Below are 20,689 nucleotides of genomic sequence, written 5' to 3'. Positions count from 1 at the left end.
GAACATGTTGACCTAGAAACCATGTCGACCTAGTGCCTGTCAACCAATAGTGGTCGACCTAAACATTGTCGACCTAGACAGTGTCGATCCTCAGACCGGATCCCTTCCCAACATGTCTGTGGAACCAGGTGGAATAATTACAGCCCTAGCAACATAGATTAACATGATGTGCATCATTAAAGAAATCCACAAAACATGACCTGTTGGTAGTACTTAAGGAGCCGAGAACCCGGAGTATGGAGCATGGGTATGCTATATATTTTTTTTTATTATTATTATCCTTTATTTATATGGCACCACAAGGGTTCTGCAGCACCAGTTACAGAGTACATAAACAAATCATCAAAACAGGAAAACAGCAACTTACAGTTGACGACAATATAGGTCAAGTACAAAGTAAATAAACATATCTATCTACATCAGCAGATGACACTAGAATAAGTATCAGGTGGCAGAAGACTGCTGGATTTGGTGCAGTTGAAGATTATTAAAGTAAGAAAAAGGATAAGCACATGAAGGAAGAGGGCCCTACTCATGAGAGCTTACATTCTAAAGGAGAGGGGTAGACAGACAGGGGTGACACAGATGGGGTACATAGAGAGCGTGGAACAGAGGGTTAGGATGAGATTTGGCTGGGTTTGGTGAAGAAGTGGGCCTTGAGAGCCCGTTTGAAGTTTTGTAGAGAGGTGGAGAGTCTGCGGGGGAGAAGTAGGGAATTCCAGAGAAATGGAGCAGCATGTGAAAAATCTTGGAGGTAAGAGTGGGAGGAAGTAATCAGTAGGCAGGAGAGTCTGCGTGCATTAGCAGAGCGAAGAGGACGGGTGGGAGTGTAAATGGAGATAAGGTCAGATATGTAGATGGGAGAGGAGTTGGTGAGGGCTTTGTAAGTGAGTGTGAGAAGCTTGAAATGGATTCTGAAAGGGAAGCAGAACCAGTGAAGGTCTTGTAAGAGAAGAGAGGTGGACGTAGTGCGTTTGGTGAGGAAAATGAGCCTTGCAGCAGCATTGAAGATAGATAGGAGTGGAGAGAGGTATTTGTCAGGAATGCCAGTCAGGAGGCGATTACAGTAGTCCAGTCTGGAGATGACCAGTGAGTGGATAAGAATCTTAGCAGCATCCTGGGTAAGAAAGGGTCTGATCCTGAAAATATTTTTTGGATGAAAACGGCAGGTGTGCGAGAGGTGCTGAATGTGTGGTTTGAAGGAGAGGGAAGAGTCAAAGATTACTCCATAACAGTGCACTTAGGGGCTAGAGGAGATAGTAGTGCCATCAATAGATAATGAGATTGTAGGATGTGAGGTTATGCGGGAGGGAGGGAAGATGATCAGCTCGGTCTTAGACATGTTAAGTTTAAGAAAGCGCTAAAACATCCAAACAGAGATAGCAGAGAGACAGTTGGAGATATGAGTGAGGAGAGCAGGGGACAGGTCTGGAGAGGAAAGATAGATTTGAGTGTCATCAGCATAGAGGTGATATTGGAAACCAAAAGAACTAATGAGCTTACCTAGTGAAGATGTATAGAAAGAGAAAAGAAGAGGACCAAGGACAGATTCTTGGGGTACACCTACAGTGAGGGGAGGTGGAGTCATGAGAGGAGACAGAGAATGAATGGTCAGAGAGGTAGGAAGACAGCCAAGAGAGGGCAGTATCACGCAGACCACTGAAGTGAAGGAATTGTAGTAGGAGAGGGTGGTCCACAGTGTCAAAAGCAGCAGAGAGATCACGAAGAATAAGTAGAGAGTAGTGTCCCTTAGATTTAGCAGCATGGCGGTCATTGCGTACTTTTGTAAGGGCAGTTTCAGTGGAGTGGAGAGGATGGAAGCCAAACTGGAATGGGTCAAGCAGTGAGTGTGAGGAAAGTTTGGAGGCAAAAGGGGAGGAGAGAGATGGGTCAGTAGTTGGAGAGAGTGTTTGGATCAAGGGTAGGCTTTTTAAGAATAGGAGAGATGAGTGCATGCTTGTAGGCAGAGGGGACAGTGCCTGATGGGAGGGAGAGATTGAGAAGGTGGGAAAGATGAGAACAGGCAGAAGGAGAGAGGTAGCGTAGGAGGCGGGAGGGGATAGGGTCAAGTGGGGAGGTGGTGAGGGGACAGGAATGAATGAGGGCCATGACTTCCTCACCAGATGCATGGGAGAAAGATGTCAGAGTTGGTGAGAGGGATGGGGATGGGTGGTAAGGGATGGGAGGAGGCTGGTTGCCGATGGTCTGGTGTGATGTGATGTCCTGACGTATGGAGTCAATTTTGGGTGTGAAGTAAGTGGCAAAGATAAGAGCAGAGAGTGAGGAAGGGAGATGAGGTGGAGGTGGGCAGAGGAGTGAGTTGAGAGTGGCAAAGAGGTGCCAGGGGTTGGAAGATTGGGAGGAGATGAGGTTCTTGAAGTATGACTGTTTAGCAAGAGAAAGGGCAGCACTGAAGGATGAGAGCATAAGTTTGAAATGTAGGAAGTCTGCCTTAGAGCGTGATTTCTTCCAGTGTCGCTCAGCAGTATATGAGCATTTTTGCAGATATCTGGTGCATTTGGTGTGCCAAGGTTCAGGTGTTAATTTGCGAGGGTGAATAGTGGTTGGTGGAGCAACAGAATGAAGAGCAGATGTAAGGGATGCATTGTATATGGAAGTGGCTTGTTCAGGGCATGAAAGAGAGAGAAATAGGAGAGAGAAGTGAGTCAAACAGGGAGGAAAGGAATGTGGTGTCAATAGCCTCAATGTTACTCTTAGTGATGGTAGCCTTAGGAGGTAGAGATGGGGAAGCCGAGAGAGATAGGTTAAAGGAGAGTAGGTGATGGTCAGAGAGGGGAAATGGGGAGTTGGTAAAATCAGAAATATCACAATGGTGAGTGAAGACCAGATCCAGTGAGCTCCCATTCATATGGGAGGGTGAGGAAGTCCACTGGGAGAGACCAAGTGAAGAGGTGAGGTTAAGGAGTTTAGAGGCAGGGGATTGTGTGGGGATATCGATAGGGATGTTGAAATTGCCTAGGATAGTGGAGGGAATGTCAGAAGAGAGGAAGTGAGGAAGCCAGGAAGCAAAGTTGTCAATGGGTGCGGTAAATGACAGCTACTCTAAGATGGACTGGTTGGAAGAGGCGTATAGTATGGACCTCAAATGTAGAGAATGAAAGGGAAAGTTCTGGTGGTATAAGTTGATAGGAGTAACTGGAAGGTAAAAGGACCCCAACACCACCCCCATGGCGGCCCCCAGGACGGGGTGTGTGTGTGAATGTGAGGCCCCAGGCAGACAGAGCAGCAGGAGAAGTATTGTCAGAGGGAGTAATCCAAGTTTCAGTAATGGCTAGTAGGTGCAGGGAGTTTGAAACAAAAAGGTCTTGAGTGGGGACCAGTTTGTTACAAACAGATCTGGCTTCCAGAGAGCACAGGATAGGGGGTATGAGTTTGTGGGAGAGATATGAATGAGATTATCAGGGTTGCTGTAGCAATGAGGTGAGATTAACTTTGAGGGCAGGGATGATGAGAGAGTAATGATGGTGCGGGTGCCAGAGCTAGGAGGGGAAACTGCAGGATGTGGGCAGGGAGGGAGGTCAGTGTGATGTGAATGGGGGTGTGGGGAGGTGACAGGGAAGGGAGAGAGAGAGCAGGGCTGAGTTGTGGGGTAGCAGTGTGCAGAGGTGAGTGAAAGTGGGGTAACAGGAAAGGAGGGGAAAGGAAACAAAGGAATTGAGGGGAGACAGAGAAAGAGAGAGAGGAGAAGGTGTAGGAGACTAGGGGGGGGAGGATAAAGGTGTGAACAGGGGGCAAGATACATGATTAGGTAGACACTGAGTGATGTGGGGAGTATAAGAAAACCTTGACATGGTGTTAAGTAGGTAAATAGGTTGAAGGAAACTGGAAGTAGGAGTGGAGGCTGTACGGGAATCAGAGCGGAAGAATTGCAGAAATGCAGATGAGAAAAGCAGTGTATGCTCAGTGGGTGTAGATTTAGTTTGAAGTAAATCAAAAGCGTTGATAAAGTGGGTGCAGAAATGTATTTGAATTGTAAGAAATTAAAGGATTGTGAGAGGGATAAAAAGCAATGGTAATTCTGTAAGGTTTTGTAAGTGTTTGTAGGTAAAATTGCATTGGTGCCTCTGTGCATAAAAAAACAAATTACAAAAATACAGATATAAGCATTTGTTGGTGAAATGGATGGTTTGTGAAATGTCCAAGTCAGGTAGTTCCGTGCTATATAATCAGATGCAACAATCAGGAGGTGAGTGATCTGAGGAGTAAGTGACTCACATTTGTTATTAGTTCTTCAGTTTTTTATGTTTTGTTAGATTGGTGTGCTTCTGTTTTCATTCTTGTTCACTTCAATTGAACGCTGATGGAACGCTGCTATGTGTCAATTTTATCACACTTTGAAAAAAATGCACACTTCAAGAGTAAATGCACAGCCAACCGGTTTTGCACAGCCTACAGGATAGAATTTAAGTAGAGAAATACTGCAAGTGAAACCAATAAATGGAATGTACAACCACACCCCACCCCCTAAAATGCCCACACCTCACCACCTAAAATGCCGGGCAGTAAATTACCTTACAAAAACAAACAGGCATACCACATAGATAATAACTGGGTCCATACAATTCAAATGTAAAGAAAGTACATCAGAATGATGGGCCTAATTCAGATCTGTTCCCTCACTAGCTATTTTTTGCAGCGCTGCAAACAGATAGTCGCCGCCTATAGGGGAGTGTATTTTAGCTTTGCAAGTGTGCGAAAGCGTGTGCAGCTGCCATGTACAAAAACAGTTTACGCAGTTTCTGAGTAGGTCTGACCTTACTCAGCCGCTGCGATCACTTCAGCCTGTTCGAGGACGGAATTGACATCAGACACCCGCCCTGCAAATGCTTGGACACGCCTGCGTTTTCCAAACACTCCCAGAAAACGGTCAGTAGACACCCAGAAGCACCTTCTTCCTGTCAATCTCCTTGCGATCAGCTGTGCAAATGGATTCTTTGTTAAATCCATCGCTCATCAACGAACCACTTTTTTACCTGTACGACGCACCTGCACATTGCGGTGCATACGCATGCGCAGTAGTTACCTGATCGCTGCGCACCGAAAAACGCTAGTGAGCAAACAGATCTGAATTAGGCCCAATATACTATGCAATAATGTTTCAATTTGCATTACCTAGCAGTATCAGCCTGGCCTATATAAGTATAATGCAGCAGAATATGTTGGTAGTTGTAGTTACCTAGCAGTATCAGCCATCAGGTATACAAGAGCTATATGCATCAGGTCTACAGTCATTAGGTCGACTCCGTATGTTAAGGTGCGTACACACTGGTCGATATATCGGCCATTCTATTGAGCAACGGATATATCGCTGGTCCGTCGGCCAGTATGTACCAACGATATGTCTGTGAACACTGTTGTTTTGGGTGTATGGGTGGTTAGTCTAATGCCTGTATACTTCCTGCACAAGCTGGCAGTGATAGATGGCTCACCTGGCATGCCCGATCCACCTATAGCTATTGATCTGCAGATATTTCTATCAGTGTGTATCCACCTTTAGACAGACAACAGGTCGACACTGACAAAAAGGACGACATATGAAAGGTAGACATGGACAAAGGATTGACATGACAATGGTCAACACAAAAGTGGTCGACACACTTTATTTTGCATAGTTGGGGTTAGTGTGGACAGTTTTTTCAACTGGGACCACCATTTGTTGAAACGCATCTTGTTGGGTGCTCGCTTTGCTCGTCATGCCCTGGGCACGGTGTCTTGCTCCGCTTCGCTCGCTTTAAAGTTTCTAAAGGTTATGATTTGTAACATGGATAGTCAAGGATGGAAAAACATGAAAAAAACAAAAAAGTGTCAACCATATGTGTGCCAACCCTTTTCATGTCAACCATATGAACCTGTCGACCTTTTGAACCTGTCGACCTTTCATAACTCAACCTTTTGTCCATGCTAACATTTTATCCATGTCGACATTTGTCTGTCGACAATATGGTCCGGATCACATGGAGCATTAATTCCCAGGCTTGTGTTACAGGCAAATAGCATATTGAGCACACAATAAATCTACTGTTTTCTGTTTGAATGTATACTGTATGCCGTCTATTTTCATCATTTTTAAAATGTCGGTCTGGCAAAGGGTCCACAGAACCCTGATAGCTTGTTTTTTATGTATGTTAATTGTATTGGAAATCACTAATGTAGGGTAATATCTGGTGGGTGCAGACTGCAGTCCTGTCTGGGTCATTTGTCTGGCAGACTAATGAGCAGACACTGCAATGTTATAAATATATAATAAATGTATATATATATTGCATAAAATGCATAACAAGCTACTTGCTAAGGCTGTTTTTTAAGTGCAAAATGTAATATTTTTTTCTAATCATATTTTCCATTTTCACTTTTGTGAATTCACTTTTATCTCTTTTTATACTGAATAAAACCAAGTATCTTTGAGAGATAATTTCTTCAAGACTAGAAAGCAGTAGAATGCACATATTTACATATGCTATAGGGCAGGGCTGGCCAAACCGGTCCTCGAGATCTACCAACAGTTCATGTTTTCCAGGCCTCTTGAAGATCTGTAGAATTGTCAGTTAGGATTGAATGCAGCACATCTTAATTAGTAATGACTACACCTGTGCACTAGCTAGGTGCTCTGGAAAATGTGAACTGTTGGTAGATCTCGAGGACTGGATTGGCCAGCCCTGCTATAGGGAATGCTGCCTGTTCTTTTACAAAGTAACTTAGTACCGTTAATGTACATGCAAGAAAATATACTAAATTAATGTGCTCTATGTAATGAGGAAGGTTAAATATAGATAACTGGCAAATAGTTGAGATACAGGATCAGTGTAATGGTTACATCTGTCAGAAGTCTTCACACTAGCTATGTGACCAGTCACACCTCATCCAATAATCCTAACAGGGCAAAATTACAAGCTATATATCACATGTTTGTGCCAATTAAAATATTAATTTCCTATAGGAATAACTCATGCTACTGATGACAGTTTGCTGAAAGAGTCAGACCCTTTGAGGCCATATAGTTATATAATTAAGGAATATTGTATTCATGACCGCAACTAGACTTTTTTGTACCCTGTGCCAGAAAGAGAATTGGTGCCCCCTCACCCCCATATTCAAAATAGGGACAGTGTGTGCTGGAGACGTGCATCAAAAATATACGGGTGTGGCTTCATGGGGAAGGGGCATGCCTTCACTGGGAAGGGACGTGGTCATAGAATAGTAGCAAGTCACATTTCACCACACAGTAGTGTCCGTTATTCACTTTACACCACACAGTAGTGCCCCTTATACATGTTATACAACACAGTAGTATCCCTTATATATGTTATGCCACACAGTAGAGATCTTTATACATGTTACACCACAATAGAGCCACTTATACATTTTATGACACCGTAGAGCCCCTTATACACATTATGCCAGGTAGACCCCTTCCACTTTATTCCTCCTCATCTTTCTTATCATCATTCCTCCCCTCCTTCCCCTCAGAACAGCTATACCTTTGTTGTGCCAAGCAGCAGAAGCCAGCCACGGAATGGCTCCTATACCTGGAGGAAGTCCCTCTGGAAGTCTTTCCCAGTCCCTGCAGATACTGTAGGAGATGATGAGGGGGGGGGGGGGGGGGTGGACTGAGCACATGAGACATGCAGCTGAAGTGCTGCCTGTTGTAATGCAGCGGTGCGTCTGGCAGAGAAGGAGCTGGGTGCAGCGCTACTATTATACATTACAACAGGTAGTGCTGCAACTGGTGGCACATACATAGGTGGGAAACCGCAGGTGATGCGGTCAGTACTCCAATAGGGCAAATGTGCTGTGTGCTGAGCTCCGTCCACCCTAGTTACAGGGTGTAGTTTCTTGGATGTGCACCGCACACATTGCACCCATTGTACAAACGCCAATGGCTACATGCTGCCGACATCAAATGTAGGAGGTGGTCATAATAATGTGACTCAGTTGCAGAGGCGGCCCTAACCAATATGATGCCCTAGGCAAGATTTTGGCTGGTGCCCCCTAGCACCGCCACTAGTTGCATCTCTGACCCTGCACCCCTTTTCCAGCACCATCACCCGTTGCCCATAGCAGTTCTCATTTGGGTGCTCTTACCCCATATATTTAAAAAAAAAAACAGCGCACACATTCAGTGCACAGCCCAAAAAGGGGTTTGCTCTTGCTGGGAAGGGGCATGGCCACACAGTAGTGCCCCCAATTCAAAATATGCCACACAGTAGTGCAACTTTATTCACATTATATCATGCAATAGTGTCCCTTAGTCATGTTATATTACACAGTAGTACCACTTTACCTTATATCCATTACTCCTCACTGTAGTGCCCCTTATTCACATTACATTACACTGAATTGCTCCTTATTCACATTACACCACACCATATTGCTCTTTATTCACATTAGACCACACAGTAGTGCCCTTTCTACACGTTACGCCACACAGTAGAGCACCTTGTACACATAATGCCACACATTAGTAATGTCTTTATACACATAATACCACACAGTAATGCCCGTTACACATATGACACACATTATTAATGTTCTTATAAACATAAGGCACCTTACACATTATGACAATCTTTCTTAATGCCCTTATACACATAATGCCCCTTACACATATGCCGCACATTATTAATACCCGTATACACATAATGAACCACACAATGTCCTTTACACAAATGCTGCACATTATAAAAGCATTTATACACATGACACACATAATGCCCCTTACACATATGCCATACATTATTAATGCAATTATACACACATAAAGCCCCTTACACATGTCACACATTATGAATGCCCTTATACACATAATGACACACATAATACATGTTACACATATGCCAAACACTATTGCACAACCAACCCACCCGCACACAGCACTCACACGCCCGCTAACACTGTGACCTCTGCTTAGATACATCTTGCCTCAATACACCATGCAGCAGGAGATGCCTGGCATGAGTCAGCTGGTAGCTCTGCTAACTTCAGGCACCTTTTTTTGCCAAAAAATGTGTGTTATTTGCATTGCTATGTGACTAGGATGCACAAGCAGCTTCTGCTGATCACAATGATATGCAGCATGTCTATATTCTGTGTGCGGCTGTGGCTGCATATGAAATACTACGTTACATTGATTTCCAGGAATACACTGTAACGTAGCATTTCATATGCAGATACAGCTGCAGTCACACAAAGAATATAGGCATGCTGCATATCATTTTCATCAGCAGAAGCTCCTTGTGCCCCTAGGCATACCAAATGCCATATGCATTTGCCTAGTTTACCTATACCTAGGGCCAGCTCTGCTCAGTCGTGTATATTTCCAGCATAGTCCATTGATTAATTATATCACTACATTACTCTTTTTGGATACTTTCTTGGGTGTTGTTTACTTGCATTACACTATGAAAGTTACAAAAGAGAAGTTTGGAGGAAAGCACCTAAGTAAAATAAAAAATGTACCTCTATGTTTTAGTGGTTGGTGGGTGTTAGTTGGCACTTTCATTTTGTTTTGGTTACATTTTTTAATTTAAGGAGTGCTCTTTGATATCCTTTCCGGTATCTATATACAATTTGCAGGACAAATGAAAATGTTTAAGGAAAAAAATAAAATGAATATTAAAACTGTAAAATGAAACAGAACAGTTAAGTATGGTAGTATTTTGGGCCTAATTCATGTTTGGAAGGAATTGTACAGCTGCAAGGAAGCCACTGTGCGATTCCGTATCATTAACGTTCACAGCAACAAAAGGCGTCTGTAGGAGATAGACATTTGCGACCATCGGTTGCAATTCATGGTGGTTTCAGGCACTGGTCAGCCTGTATAAGATGAAGCTTACTCAAGCTGGTCGTGGGATCCGGGAGCCAGGAAATCTGTGTCCAATGATTAAGACCCTGACCCTGGAACTGTCATGCCTTCAAAATGCGTACAATACTCCCCCGTTTTGAAGAACAGTGCTGGGTGCCCCACCCACTCCGCCACCCAAACGCCACAGCATGTCAATCATGCTGCAGCTGATGGGGCTGCAAACAATATTGCAAGCCCCATTCTGTACACGTGCAGACCCCCAAACGTATTTGTGCGTAAACCATCGGGTATGAATTAGGCCCTTTGTGTGCTGACAGTGGAGGTAATTGTATTGGATTCCGTATGATTTGCAAAACAAGAGTAGGACTGGACATACCCTGTGTGATGGATCCAGCGATGATGGGTCCGGCTTTGACGTCACTCCTCCGCCCTCCGTTGTTCTGGACACTCCTGCGTTTCACTCACTACTCCCCAAAAATGTTCTCCAACGGTCTGGTGACGCCCATCCATGCCTTCTTGCTGTCAATCTTCTTAGCGGTCGCCGCTGTGGCCGCTCCCATCGGAAGCCGCGAGTAACCCGGCGACCCCTGTCGCCGGGCAACGTCGTGCACGTGCCCTGTGCCCGCGCATTCTGCACCCGTTCGCACAGCAGCGTCGGAATGACCCCCAATAAAGGTGGGCAAGGTCATGACACCATCACAACACTAAATCAGGTTCCAGCATTTTTAATGTAACACAAAATGTTTTTTTACTGTGCACATTTTGCACCCGGAAGCTTGCTTTGCTCTAAATAATCCCCACAATGTATGCATTAAACAATCTCTGCAACTTGTAAACTTTACAGTCTAATGCATCTCAAAGAGTTGCACAGATAAGTGGTGTTAAATACCAGTTGCTACATCAGTTCTGCATCATTCATTTCTGTTATAGGCAGCATCTGGATTGTTATGGGCTGTTCATTATTTGCCAATCAATGCGTCGGTGTAGCTAGACAAGGTTATTAGTTAGATAAAATTGCAGGATCCAAATACCAATGGAATATTATCTTGAAAAAGAAAAGAAAAAATAATACGCCCATTTACTAATATTGCAGTGCTAAAAATGTTTGCATTGCTGATTTTACTCAGATTAATTTGGCGGAAGTTACCGAGTAGTGTTCAGGGGATCCGGTCTCTAGGTTGACAATAACTCGGTCGACCACTATTGGTCGACAGTAACTAGGTCGACACGTTCTAGGTCGGCAGGTCAAAAGATCGACATGGGTTTTTCACAATTTATTTCTTTTTTTTTACCTTTTTCATACTAAACGATCCATGCGGAGTACGATTGGGAATAGTAACCTGTGCGGAGTGCAGCGAGACACCTTGCCCGAAGCATGGCGAGCGAAGCGAGCCATGTGAGGGGACACGGTGCACTAATTGGGGTTCCTGGTCACTGCACGGACAAAACAACACCAAAAAAACATTAAAAACTCATGTTGACCTTTTGACCTGTCGACCTAGAGACCCTGTCGTCCTAGTTACTGTTGACCAATAGTGGTCGACCTAGTTACTGCCGACCTAGTTACTGTTGACCTTGCAGACCACACCCAGTGTTCATATCTGCACCCAGGGCCGGTTCTGGCGCTCTGTGCGCCCCCGGGCGGCAATAGGGGGCGTGGCTTCGTACAGGGGGCGTGGTCATTCACGCCCCCTGTACAGACTGAAATGATGTGCGGTGCGCGATGACGTCATCGCGCACCGCACAGTAAAGGACCTCTCCACGAAGGGAAACTAGACGCGTACGCGTCTAGTTTCCCTTCACAGCGGCAGCGGGGGGGCAGCGGCCAGCGGCAGCAGGGGGGCAGCGGGGGGCACACAGCAGCAGTGGATCTTGCCCTGGTGCGGCGCCCTCCGGATGTCGCCCTGCGCCCTCCGGAAGGCGGCGCCCCGGGCAAAAGTCCTGCTTACCCGTGGCAAGATCCGCTACTGTCTGCACCTATCCTGTCTTTTAAACATTGAAAGGAAATAACATTATTTTACTATATCTGACTTTGCACAAAATGCTTTATTTAAATAATAAAGGATTTCTTTCCATCAAGAGTGCTCTTTTATATCCCTCCTGAGCTGGTGATAGGAGAACAGCTGTTCTCATTTAATAGGCTACCCGGAGAAGATAGGAGGAATCCCTGTCTCTGGTGAAATAAAAAAAATAAAAAAAGTAACCAAGAAATGCGATTGGGAGTGCTGCAGCTGTGGGTGTTAGCAAAGTTCTGTTGTAAAGACGAGGAGAAAGTCATGTAAAATCAGGACACCTTATTTTGGCAGAACAGTCCCGATGTACTGGGGCTTAAGAAATATGCCACTGCTGCACATTTTAAAATCATCCACATCCATAGCACGCGGCTCCAAAAAGTGTGAAATACTATGTATTTATAAAAAGACGGACACAGGGAGTGTGACCACACCCACACACACGGTCACTCCCCCAGATCCACGCCCCAGTCCTGGTTTTTGCAGCCTCCCAATGTTGAAAGGTATGAATGAGGCCATATTGCTCCTACTGTGATTACTACATACTGTAAATGCTACATGCAGAAAGCCTAACAAGACAAACTGGTGAAACAAGATTTACAATGTCAAAAGACTTGGGGTCTATTCATGAAGCAGTGAAAAGTGTGGAGAAGTGAGCCTGTGGAGAAATTACCCATGGCAACCAATCAGCATTGACATAACATTTCTAATTTGCATACTTTAAAATTATGCATAGCAGCTGATTGGTTGCCATGGACAACTTCCCCATTGGCTTACCAGTTTACACTTTTCAATGCTTAATGAACTGACCACTTAAGGTCTGGCAGCAGAGGAGATATAAGGCAATCTTGTGGCATAAGCTCTGAGGAAAACAAAAGATTTGCTGAGAGTGCTGAACCTATGCTTGTTTCAGAATGGTCCAGTACTAGCACCAATGGACCTATTTATGTATAAATACACTGAACCCTTAAAATCTATATTTTGGGGGTTATTTACCATGCAACCATCACTGGGACACGTGCTCCAATAAGAGCCCTTTACAGCCATCAAAAAGAAGTAAAGTTATCTGACCAGTGGCCTGTGCAAACATCTGGCTATGCACGTGAAGTGTGAACTAGTTGCAATGGACAATGGAATTAGATATTGCCCACCGAAGAGGGATCACAAAATTATTCCCCGACTGGGCTGCTCTAGAGCTGTAAGCGGTAAACACCATCTTCAGATGGAGCTATCCTATGCAGACAAGCCTGTGAAATTGCATTACAGCAGATGTGCCAAATACAGGAGATATCTGTGATTTATCCTATATTTGAGCTTGGTAAACGTTCACATCTAATAGAAAGAAGATTGACAGCTAATCAAGTCAAACTGTTAATTGAAGACATTGATTTTATCTGAAAACAAGTAGGATGGCAATTCCCAGCCTTCCCTTCTCTGAGGTAAGGAATCTCTGATTATAGAACCCACTATCCAGAAAGCTGCAAGTGCCAGAATAGAAGAGAGAGTAAATAATTCTGCAGTGACTTCTGTTTTCACACTACAGCTACTATGAAGAATTGAGGTCCTAATTCAGATGTGGTAGGAGACGCTATTCTTGCTGCTTACTTGGAATCAGCAGCGATGCACTAGTATGGTAATGCAGCAGGAGGGGACTGATAAGTAGACACCTCCTACTGGCATTAATGGTCTGTGGTGTGTCCCATGGGATCAAGCAAGCCGGCTGTCGCAGTGGCCAGGAAATCTCCATCTTCTAACAGAGATCCTGGCCTCAGCACTCCCACCAGATGATGGCGATACACACCACTGTTCTGGGAAATGGAAGCCGTTGCCGCACCCTCCCCACCCCCAAACAAATGCAGAATGTCAGTCTACTGACGTCTGCAGCCATAGTGCGTCTGACACATGAGCAGTATGGGTCCAGCACACACAATGTACCGACCATCAGTACTTTGCTCGTTGTTAGGCCCTTAGTGAGGAAGAGAATGCCAGGGGCTCATAGGAATACACAGTTGTGCTTATTGCCTGTAACTTACTAAATTTACATGTGTACCAAAATATGAGGAAAAAAAGTAGTAATCTGTAAGTGCCAGTAAGTTATCATATCCCATACCTTTCATTCATTTCTGCAAAGGGCAACCATAAAAAATGGAAACCATCCGGCTGATAATATCATATATTTGTTTTAGCTGAGCATTGGTATAGAGCTCATGCATGCTCACACTGAATCACCACCATAGTTATGTTATGCTATAGCCTCTTTATGAGTCTTGCAAGTGTTTACAGGCCCAGATCCCCAATGGAATTCTATCCAACAGCACTGGGGCCGGTTTCACATGACTGGAGGATCCCATGCTGCAGTCTCATTGCTTTAGTATGACCAGCCTGGTATAACATGGTGCTGGTTGTCACTTTGGCAGGGGGACCCCATGCTGGTTATTCCTCTGCTTAGGCAGTAACCAGACCTCTATTACTTATTTGAGGGTGTCTAGTGAATTCATTTATTTTTTTACACAGTAAAGCGTATTGGCCCACTGTCCCGGAAATACAGGGAGACTCATGAATTCGGGGGAGAGTCTCCCGACTCCCAATAAAGTGGGAAAATCCCCTGCATCCCATCTACTGACCAAGAAGAAAGCAGGACAACAGACTTGCTAATGGGATTCACTATGAATTGCATCATCTTGGCCCCGACCTCAGCGTTGCAAAGCCAGGAATTCAGCAAAATATCACAGGGGCGATTTGATGTGCTCTGCCACCATCTGTCCCATCTGCCTCCTCCTCTCCTCAGGTCCCCCAGACCGAGACTGGCTAAAGTCTGCATGTATACAGTACAGATATGTGCTGCTGATGCTGTCATCATCATCAGAATATGTCTTCACACTACGGGGTATATTTATCACAATCCACATCTCAGATTTGGATGGGATGTTATAAATTCACCCAAATTAGCATTGCAAATTTGAGTACATAGCAATAATGTATCAAATATCTCAGGCTGGTACAGAGCTTGTGAGAAAGTTGCAGAGATGACTCTAAAGGCCCGTACACACTGGTCGATATATCGGGCGTTCTCGTGAACGGCCGATATATCGCGGGACCGTCAGCCAGTGTGTACGGCCGATACGTCTGTGAACTCCGTCGTTCACAGACGTATCGCGTCGGCCACGCAGCACAGCCGACGGCCAATATATCTACCGATATATTGGCGCGTCGCTGTGTGTGTATGGGGCGGTCGGCCGACCACCCGTACACATGCTGCGGCGGCCTGCGGATATTGAGAGGTGAACTGGGCGGGTGTGTGTACACGCCCACCCAGTTCATGACGTCAGTCCCCGACAGATCGAGCAGTGTGTATGCTGAACACACTGCTCGATCCGTCCATAGATATATCTGCAGATCAATTGATCTGCAGATATATCTGTTAGTGTGTACCCACCTTAAGACTGTGACCACGCAATCAGAGGCGTCACTGATTACAGTGACACCCAGTGCAGGAGGGAGCATGAACTCTGTGGCAAAGCTGCACTCCAGCAAAAAGGGGTGTGGTCTTGCATGCAGAGCGTGGCCTCATGAACAGGGGCATTGACTCATGTCCTGGTTTCCCGTATAGTGACTCCGGAGATGCGGGCTGCCCCGGGAATCAGTGCAAGTGCAGTGCCGGTTCCTGCACAGTGACAGGAACAGGGTGCTGCACTGAATCTCACAGTGCAGCACCTTGCTCCTGTCATTGAAGAGGAGTCAGCACTTTGGTGTCACCCATCGGCAGGTGACAACCGGGTGCAGGCCGCACCCCCCGTACTTCCCTTGTGACACCACTGCCTCCAATTGCCCTTTCATACAATACTGTGCAGGGGCATTGTAAGAGAGGAGAGGGCCCATGTGCAGGCTCTGTACGTGGCCCCTCCTCTCTGGCAGGGCTGTAGACTCTGTGTGTCGTGTGGGCCCCTGTACACTACACACCTTACACTCATTACAGATACGCCAATGTTTCTGTGATACTAAAATAATGTAAAATGAGTGTAAATCTTTTTTAGAAAAATGAATATTGATAAATGAATATGTCCCTAAGGCTTACCAAGCAGCAATAGATGCAACTCCTTAGTCTAACTAGTCTGCATCCCCAGAGGGGGTTGCAGTTAAAATGCAGGCTGTTGGGATCCCAGCGTTCAGGATACAGACACCGAAATCCCGACAGCCGGAATCCCACCGCAACAGGACTATTCCCACTCAGGGTGGTCTTCAGCGCCGGAATCCCGACTGACGGCATACCGACATCTTTTCTCCCTCGTGGACCCCCCTGGAGGGAGAATAGATAGCATAGTGCGCCACCGTGCCCGCAGTGTGGTGAGCGCAGCAAGCCCGCAAGGGGCTCATTTGCACTCGCCTAGCTGACGGTATGCTGACGGTCGGGATTCTGGCGCCAGTATGCTGGTCGCTGGTAGCACGACCGCAGGCATACCATACTACACCCCCCACTCATGGGTGTCCACGACACCCATAGAGTGGGAATAGATCGCGGTACCGGACTGCTTGCCACTGCGGGTAGCCTCTGGTCAGTCAGACCTCCAATAGTGGCAATTTCACAGATGGCTGCACAGTATAGCGGATTTTAAAAGCCTTATTTCTTGACGCGTTTCTCCATCATGGGCAAGCGACGGTTTCTTCAGAAGGGTTTCTAGATTTTATTATATTGTATTTTAATAAATTGTGCTCCTTCTATATTATTGTAGTTTTTATGTTTGGTAATTAGGTATATCAGAATACCTTATAGGAGCTGCTATTAAATCTATTATAGAGATACATATACATTCTTAGATTGTGTACACATATATTTGGTTTATATTATAATTGGAGCGCCTCATATATGGTTTTGTGTGTGTGTATATATATATATATATATATATATATATACACAGATTGTATTTGTAAAGTCATTCCGAGTAGCCTCAGGCTCACTCAGATAGCCAGTTCCGCAACACTGATCAGGGTGGGGATCTGATGCTGCATCTTTGTACGCACCACTCAGATCTGTGATGCCGGCATCATTTGTCCTTACACCGCGACATTAGCATACAGTATCTGTGCATCGCTCCTGCGTCCAAAGATGTAAACAACGTCTATCTCTGAATCAGGCCACTAGACAAGGATTTAATATACCATAGACATTTATATTTGTCAAAATATCTTGAGTATGTTTTAAATAATATTTGAAATATTCTGAGCGCTGCAATGCTAGAAATGTAATCAAGTTGTTCTAAGCAGCAATTTTTGCCATGTTGTACAATTTTATTCATTAAAGAAATGTTAATATATTGATCCTCAGCATTAGTAAGTCACAAGCACTAGTCATTTAATATTTCATGGAAAAACAGGTCTGCTTGGTAATGTCCCTGAGAAACTCCAGACAACATGTCACCCTCTGATATGTGTGTGGTAAGTGTGGGCTGAGTGATTAGACAGCATCACTGAATGGAAAACATGTTCACTAGAGGCAGACTTCAGTGCAGGACCTTGGGCCTGAATCAGAGATGGACGCTATTTGCATTGATGCAGCAGCAATGCGAAAATAAGCTAATGCCACAGGAGGTGTCTGAGGACCAAAGAAACCCACTACCGACATTGCAGATCCAAATGCTGCACCTGGAGACTCAGCATCGGATCCCCATTGTAAACATCGGTCGCGACATCGGTTATCTGAGTGAGTCTAAGGCTACTCAGAATGGAGTCTCGGGTCTGGAGCTGAGGCCGGTACATCTAAGTTGGAAGACACGGACATTAGCCTTGCCACTGCCGAAAAAAAATTGCATCCGACGACACAGGACCCAGTCTGTACATATGCAATTCACTAAAACTTCGGAGCTGAACATAAACTATCAGCTTGCATACATCTCATATATCTCTGAGCTAGGCCCTACATTTGCATTGATTACAACCAGACCACTGCAGGAGGGACTTCACAACACTGTAATTGTGAATTACACAGAGATATAAAGGTAATATCTCCTAAGCTCAGGCTGCCTGTTGTTTTTAGAAAACATTGTATTGATTATGTCTGTGGAAAGCTGCAGGCTTCCCTATGTATAATGTGAATCAGACACTCTTTAGCACTATTCTAAACATTTCTGACACTTGCAGATAAGGTGACTAGACTGATGTCACTAGAGATTTGATAGCCACCATTGCCTCTATATATGTATGTTGAAGTCATAACCCAACCATAAAGTCTCTGCTCTGCCACCTGATCACCCTCCTCATACATTCCACATCATGATGACACCTTCTACTGAAAATGTCACTAACCTATAAGGCATCATCCCTCCCAGAGTTATTACAAGGGGCCAGCTGCTCCCAAAACCACATGCAGAGCACTCTTTTCCCACCCCTATGCCCCCTCCCTAGCAAGGATCACCTTGCAGGCTTCTAACTAAAATGAAGGGGCTGGTTACAATCCATCACACTTGCTGAGCCCACTCCTTCCAAAAAAAGCATCAGTGGAACATCTTGAACCAGGCTAAGGACAGGGAGGGGTGCTGCATGTGTTGGGTGGGAGAGGTCTGGTGTAGGCACCTGTTCAGTGGCCAGTTGATCTGACTGTTAGGCAGACACTACAGTCAGTCTGAAACATTATTACTGCTTTATTAGAGTACAGAAACAATCACTACAGTTTTCTGAACCAAAATCACAATAGTGTAAAAATCACATCTATATGTTGGAGACTGAAGAAACAAGGTGTTTCCTAATCTCACGCTCCATTCATTATATGTATACAATTTCTGTGTCTAGTCATAAAATAGAATTGTAGAAATTCCAAAGGATTTTACCTTTCTCTGTTGCTTCTCCCATGCAGGGTCCAGGAGTAGGTCCCTATCCCAGTCATCTTCTTGATGCATATAGTCTTCTTCTGTCATATTGTATGAGTTGGCATACTGTAGATGTGGGTCAATGGCAGTCATCTTTGCTCTTTCCCTTCCCCTCCGCTTACTTCTTTTTGTCTCACTCTGTAAGTACTCTTGGGTCTGGAATTAAAGGATCCTGCAACCCCTGGCCAGCAGGCTATGGCTTATTAACACTTTATTGCAGTGGTGTGTAGTGGAGATCTAACCAGGAATCCCCTCTTCAAGCTTCTTGCTTCCTACTTCCAGCCTGCTGTCCCTGGTCAAAAATGATACACGTGACCTATTGCTCATAAGTACTATCAGCTGGGTACCATGTGGTCTGATAGCCACCCATAAATGGTGAGTGGGTGGTCTAACAAAACCCCTCCTGGTCTATCTGTCCTATGAGTTTAGGCTTCATGAGAGTTTTGACAAAAGTTTTTTTTATAGGGTTATTACACTTTTTTGCACCCTATCACATTTGTAGTCCTAATTTTTAAAGGTCCTTGTCACCTGCTTCACTTTGTAACTCCTAGTTCTTAAGATCTCTCTAAGCTACTGTATGGGATATCTGCCATGATGTCATATATACAGAAATAGACTTCTCTCTCCTTGCGGTCTTCCCTACCCCTGGCATACACTTAAATTGCAAGCACTTTCAATGTCCAAGAATAGTCTAGCAGTAAAACAAACAGACCCTCTAAATAGCACGTATGTGACTTTGATACTGCATTGAAGACTTGTCACTTCTCAACCTATTTAACCTATATCTAAGAATCATTATTTAACATTACATAAATTTAAAAAAAAAAATGGAAATATCAAATCAGTTGGGGCACTACTTAGATAAGTATAGTTTAAGTATAAAATTAAATCTTACTAAAATTAGATTGTAGTAAAAATTGTATATGTGTTCGTGTGTATGCATGTGTGTGTAAAAGGGACAGCAGTGTTTGTCCACATCCATAATGCGCTATGGGCCTAATTCAGACCTGATCGCTCACTAGGGTTTTTTTGCACTACTGCAAACAGATTGTCGCCGCCCATAGGGGAGTGTATTTTTGCTTTGCAAGTGTGCGATCGCATGTGTAGCAGAGCTGTACGAACAGATCTTGTGCAGTCTCTGAGTAGCCCAGGACTTACTCAGCCGCTGCAAACACTTCAGCCTGTCCGGGACCAGAATTTACATCAGGAACCCTCCCTGCAAACACATGGACATGCCTGGACACTTCAGTTACCACCCACAAATGGCTTCTTCCTGTAAATCTCCATGTGATCGCCCATGCGAATGGATTCTTCGCACAAAGCCATTGCTGAACGGCGTTCCGCTTTGTACCTGTGCGATGCGCCTGCACATTGTGGTGCATATGCATGCGCAGTTCTGACCTGATCGCAGCGCTGCAAAAAATATTAGTGAGTGATTAGGTCTGAATTACCCCATATGTCATTTTTTAACAGACACCAGGGGCCAAATGTAATAGAGTGAGAGTTTCAGAAAGTGAGAGATTTGGTAAGGTTTTTCAGTTTTTATTAAAGGGGCAATCATTTTCACTGCAAAACCAGGTTGATCTTGCTGTGTAAACTGCAAAACCTTACCAAATCTCTAACTTTTTGAAACTCTCACTCTATTGCATTTGGCCCGATATCTGGAGAACATCCTAATCTTGTGCTGAAGAAATGAGGTGATTGGTGAACAATTAAGGTGAGGTCAGGCATTTAGTTTCACAATTACCATATTTTAAGTGTAAACTGCAGACCCGAAATGCTGCTTCATATGAACAAGTGTGGCTGCTTTGCACGCCAAATTAAAAACTGTGGGAGAGCCCATAGCTTAAAAAGCTGTTTGATCTCTCCGGACCTCGGGCCCTCATTCAGAGTTGATCGCAGCAACAAATTTGTTAGCAGTTGGGCAAAACCATGTGCACTGCAGGGGGGGGGGGGGGGGGGGCAGATATAACGTGCTGAGAGAGTTAGATTTG

The 20,689-nt window shown here is 44.7% G+C and overlaps 1 protein-coding gene across 1 annotated transcript in view; it reads right to left on the bottom strand.

Annotated features, from left to right (window-relative positions):
• Positions 1 to 19,014, bottom strand: part of ACTN3 (actinin alpha 3) — a 133,806-nt gene extending 114,792 nt beyond the window's left edge. Inside the window, exon 1 of the mRNA XM_063945160.1 lies at positions 18,657 to 19,014. Coding sequence (XP_063801230.1) covers positions 18,657 to 18,788 — 132 coding nt within the window. The 5' untranslated portion in view covers positions 18,789 to 19,014. The remainder of the gene's footprint in view (positions 1 to 18,656) is intronic.
• Between the last annotated feature and the right edge of the window lie 1,675 nt (positions 19,015 to 20,689).

This window comes from Pseudophryne corroboree, chromosome 11 (assembly GCF_028390025.1).
Source record: "Pseudophryne corroboree isolate aPseCor3 chromosome 11, aPseCor3.hap2, whole genome shotgun sequence".
Taxonomy (NCBI): Eukaryota; Metazoa; Chordata; class Amphibia; order Anura; family Myobatrachidae; genus Pseudophryne; species Pseudophryne corroboree.
This window is presented reverse-complemented; position numbering and strand designations above follow the sequence as displayed.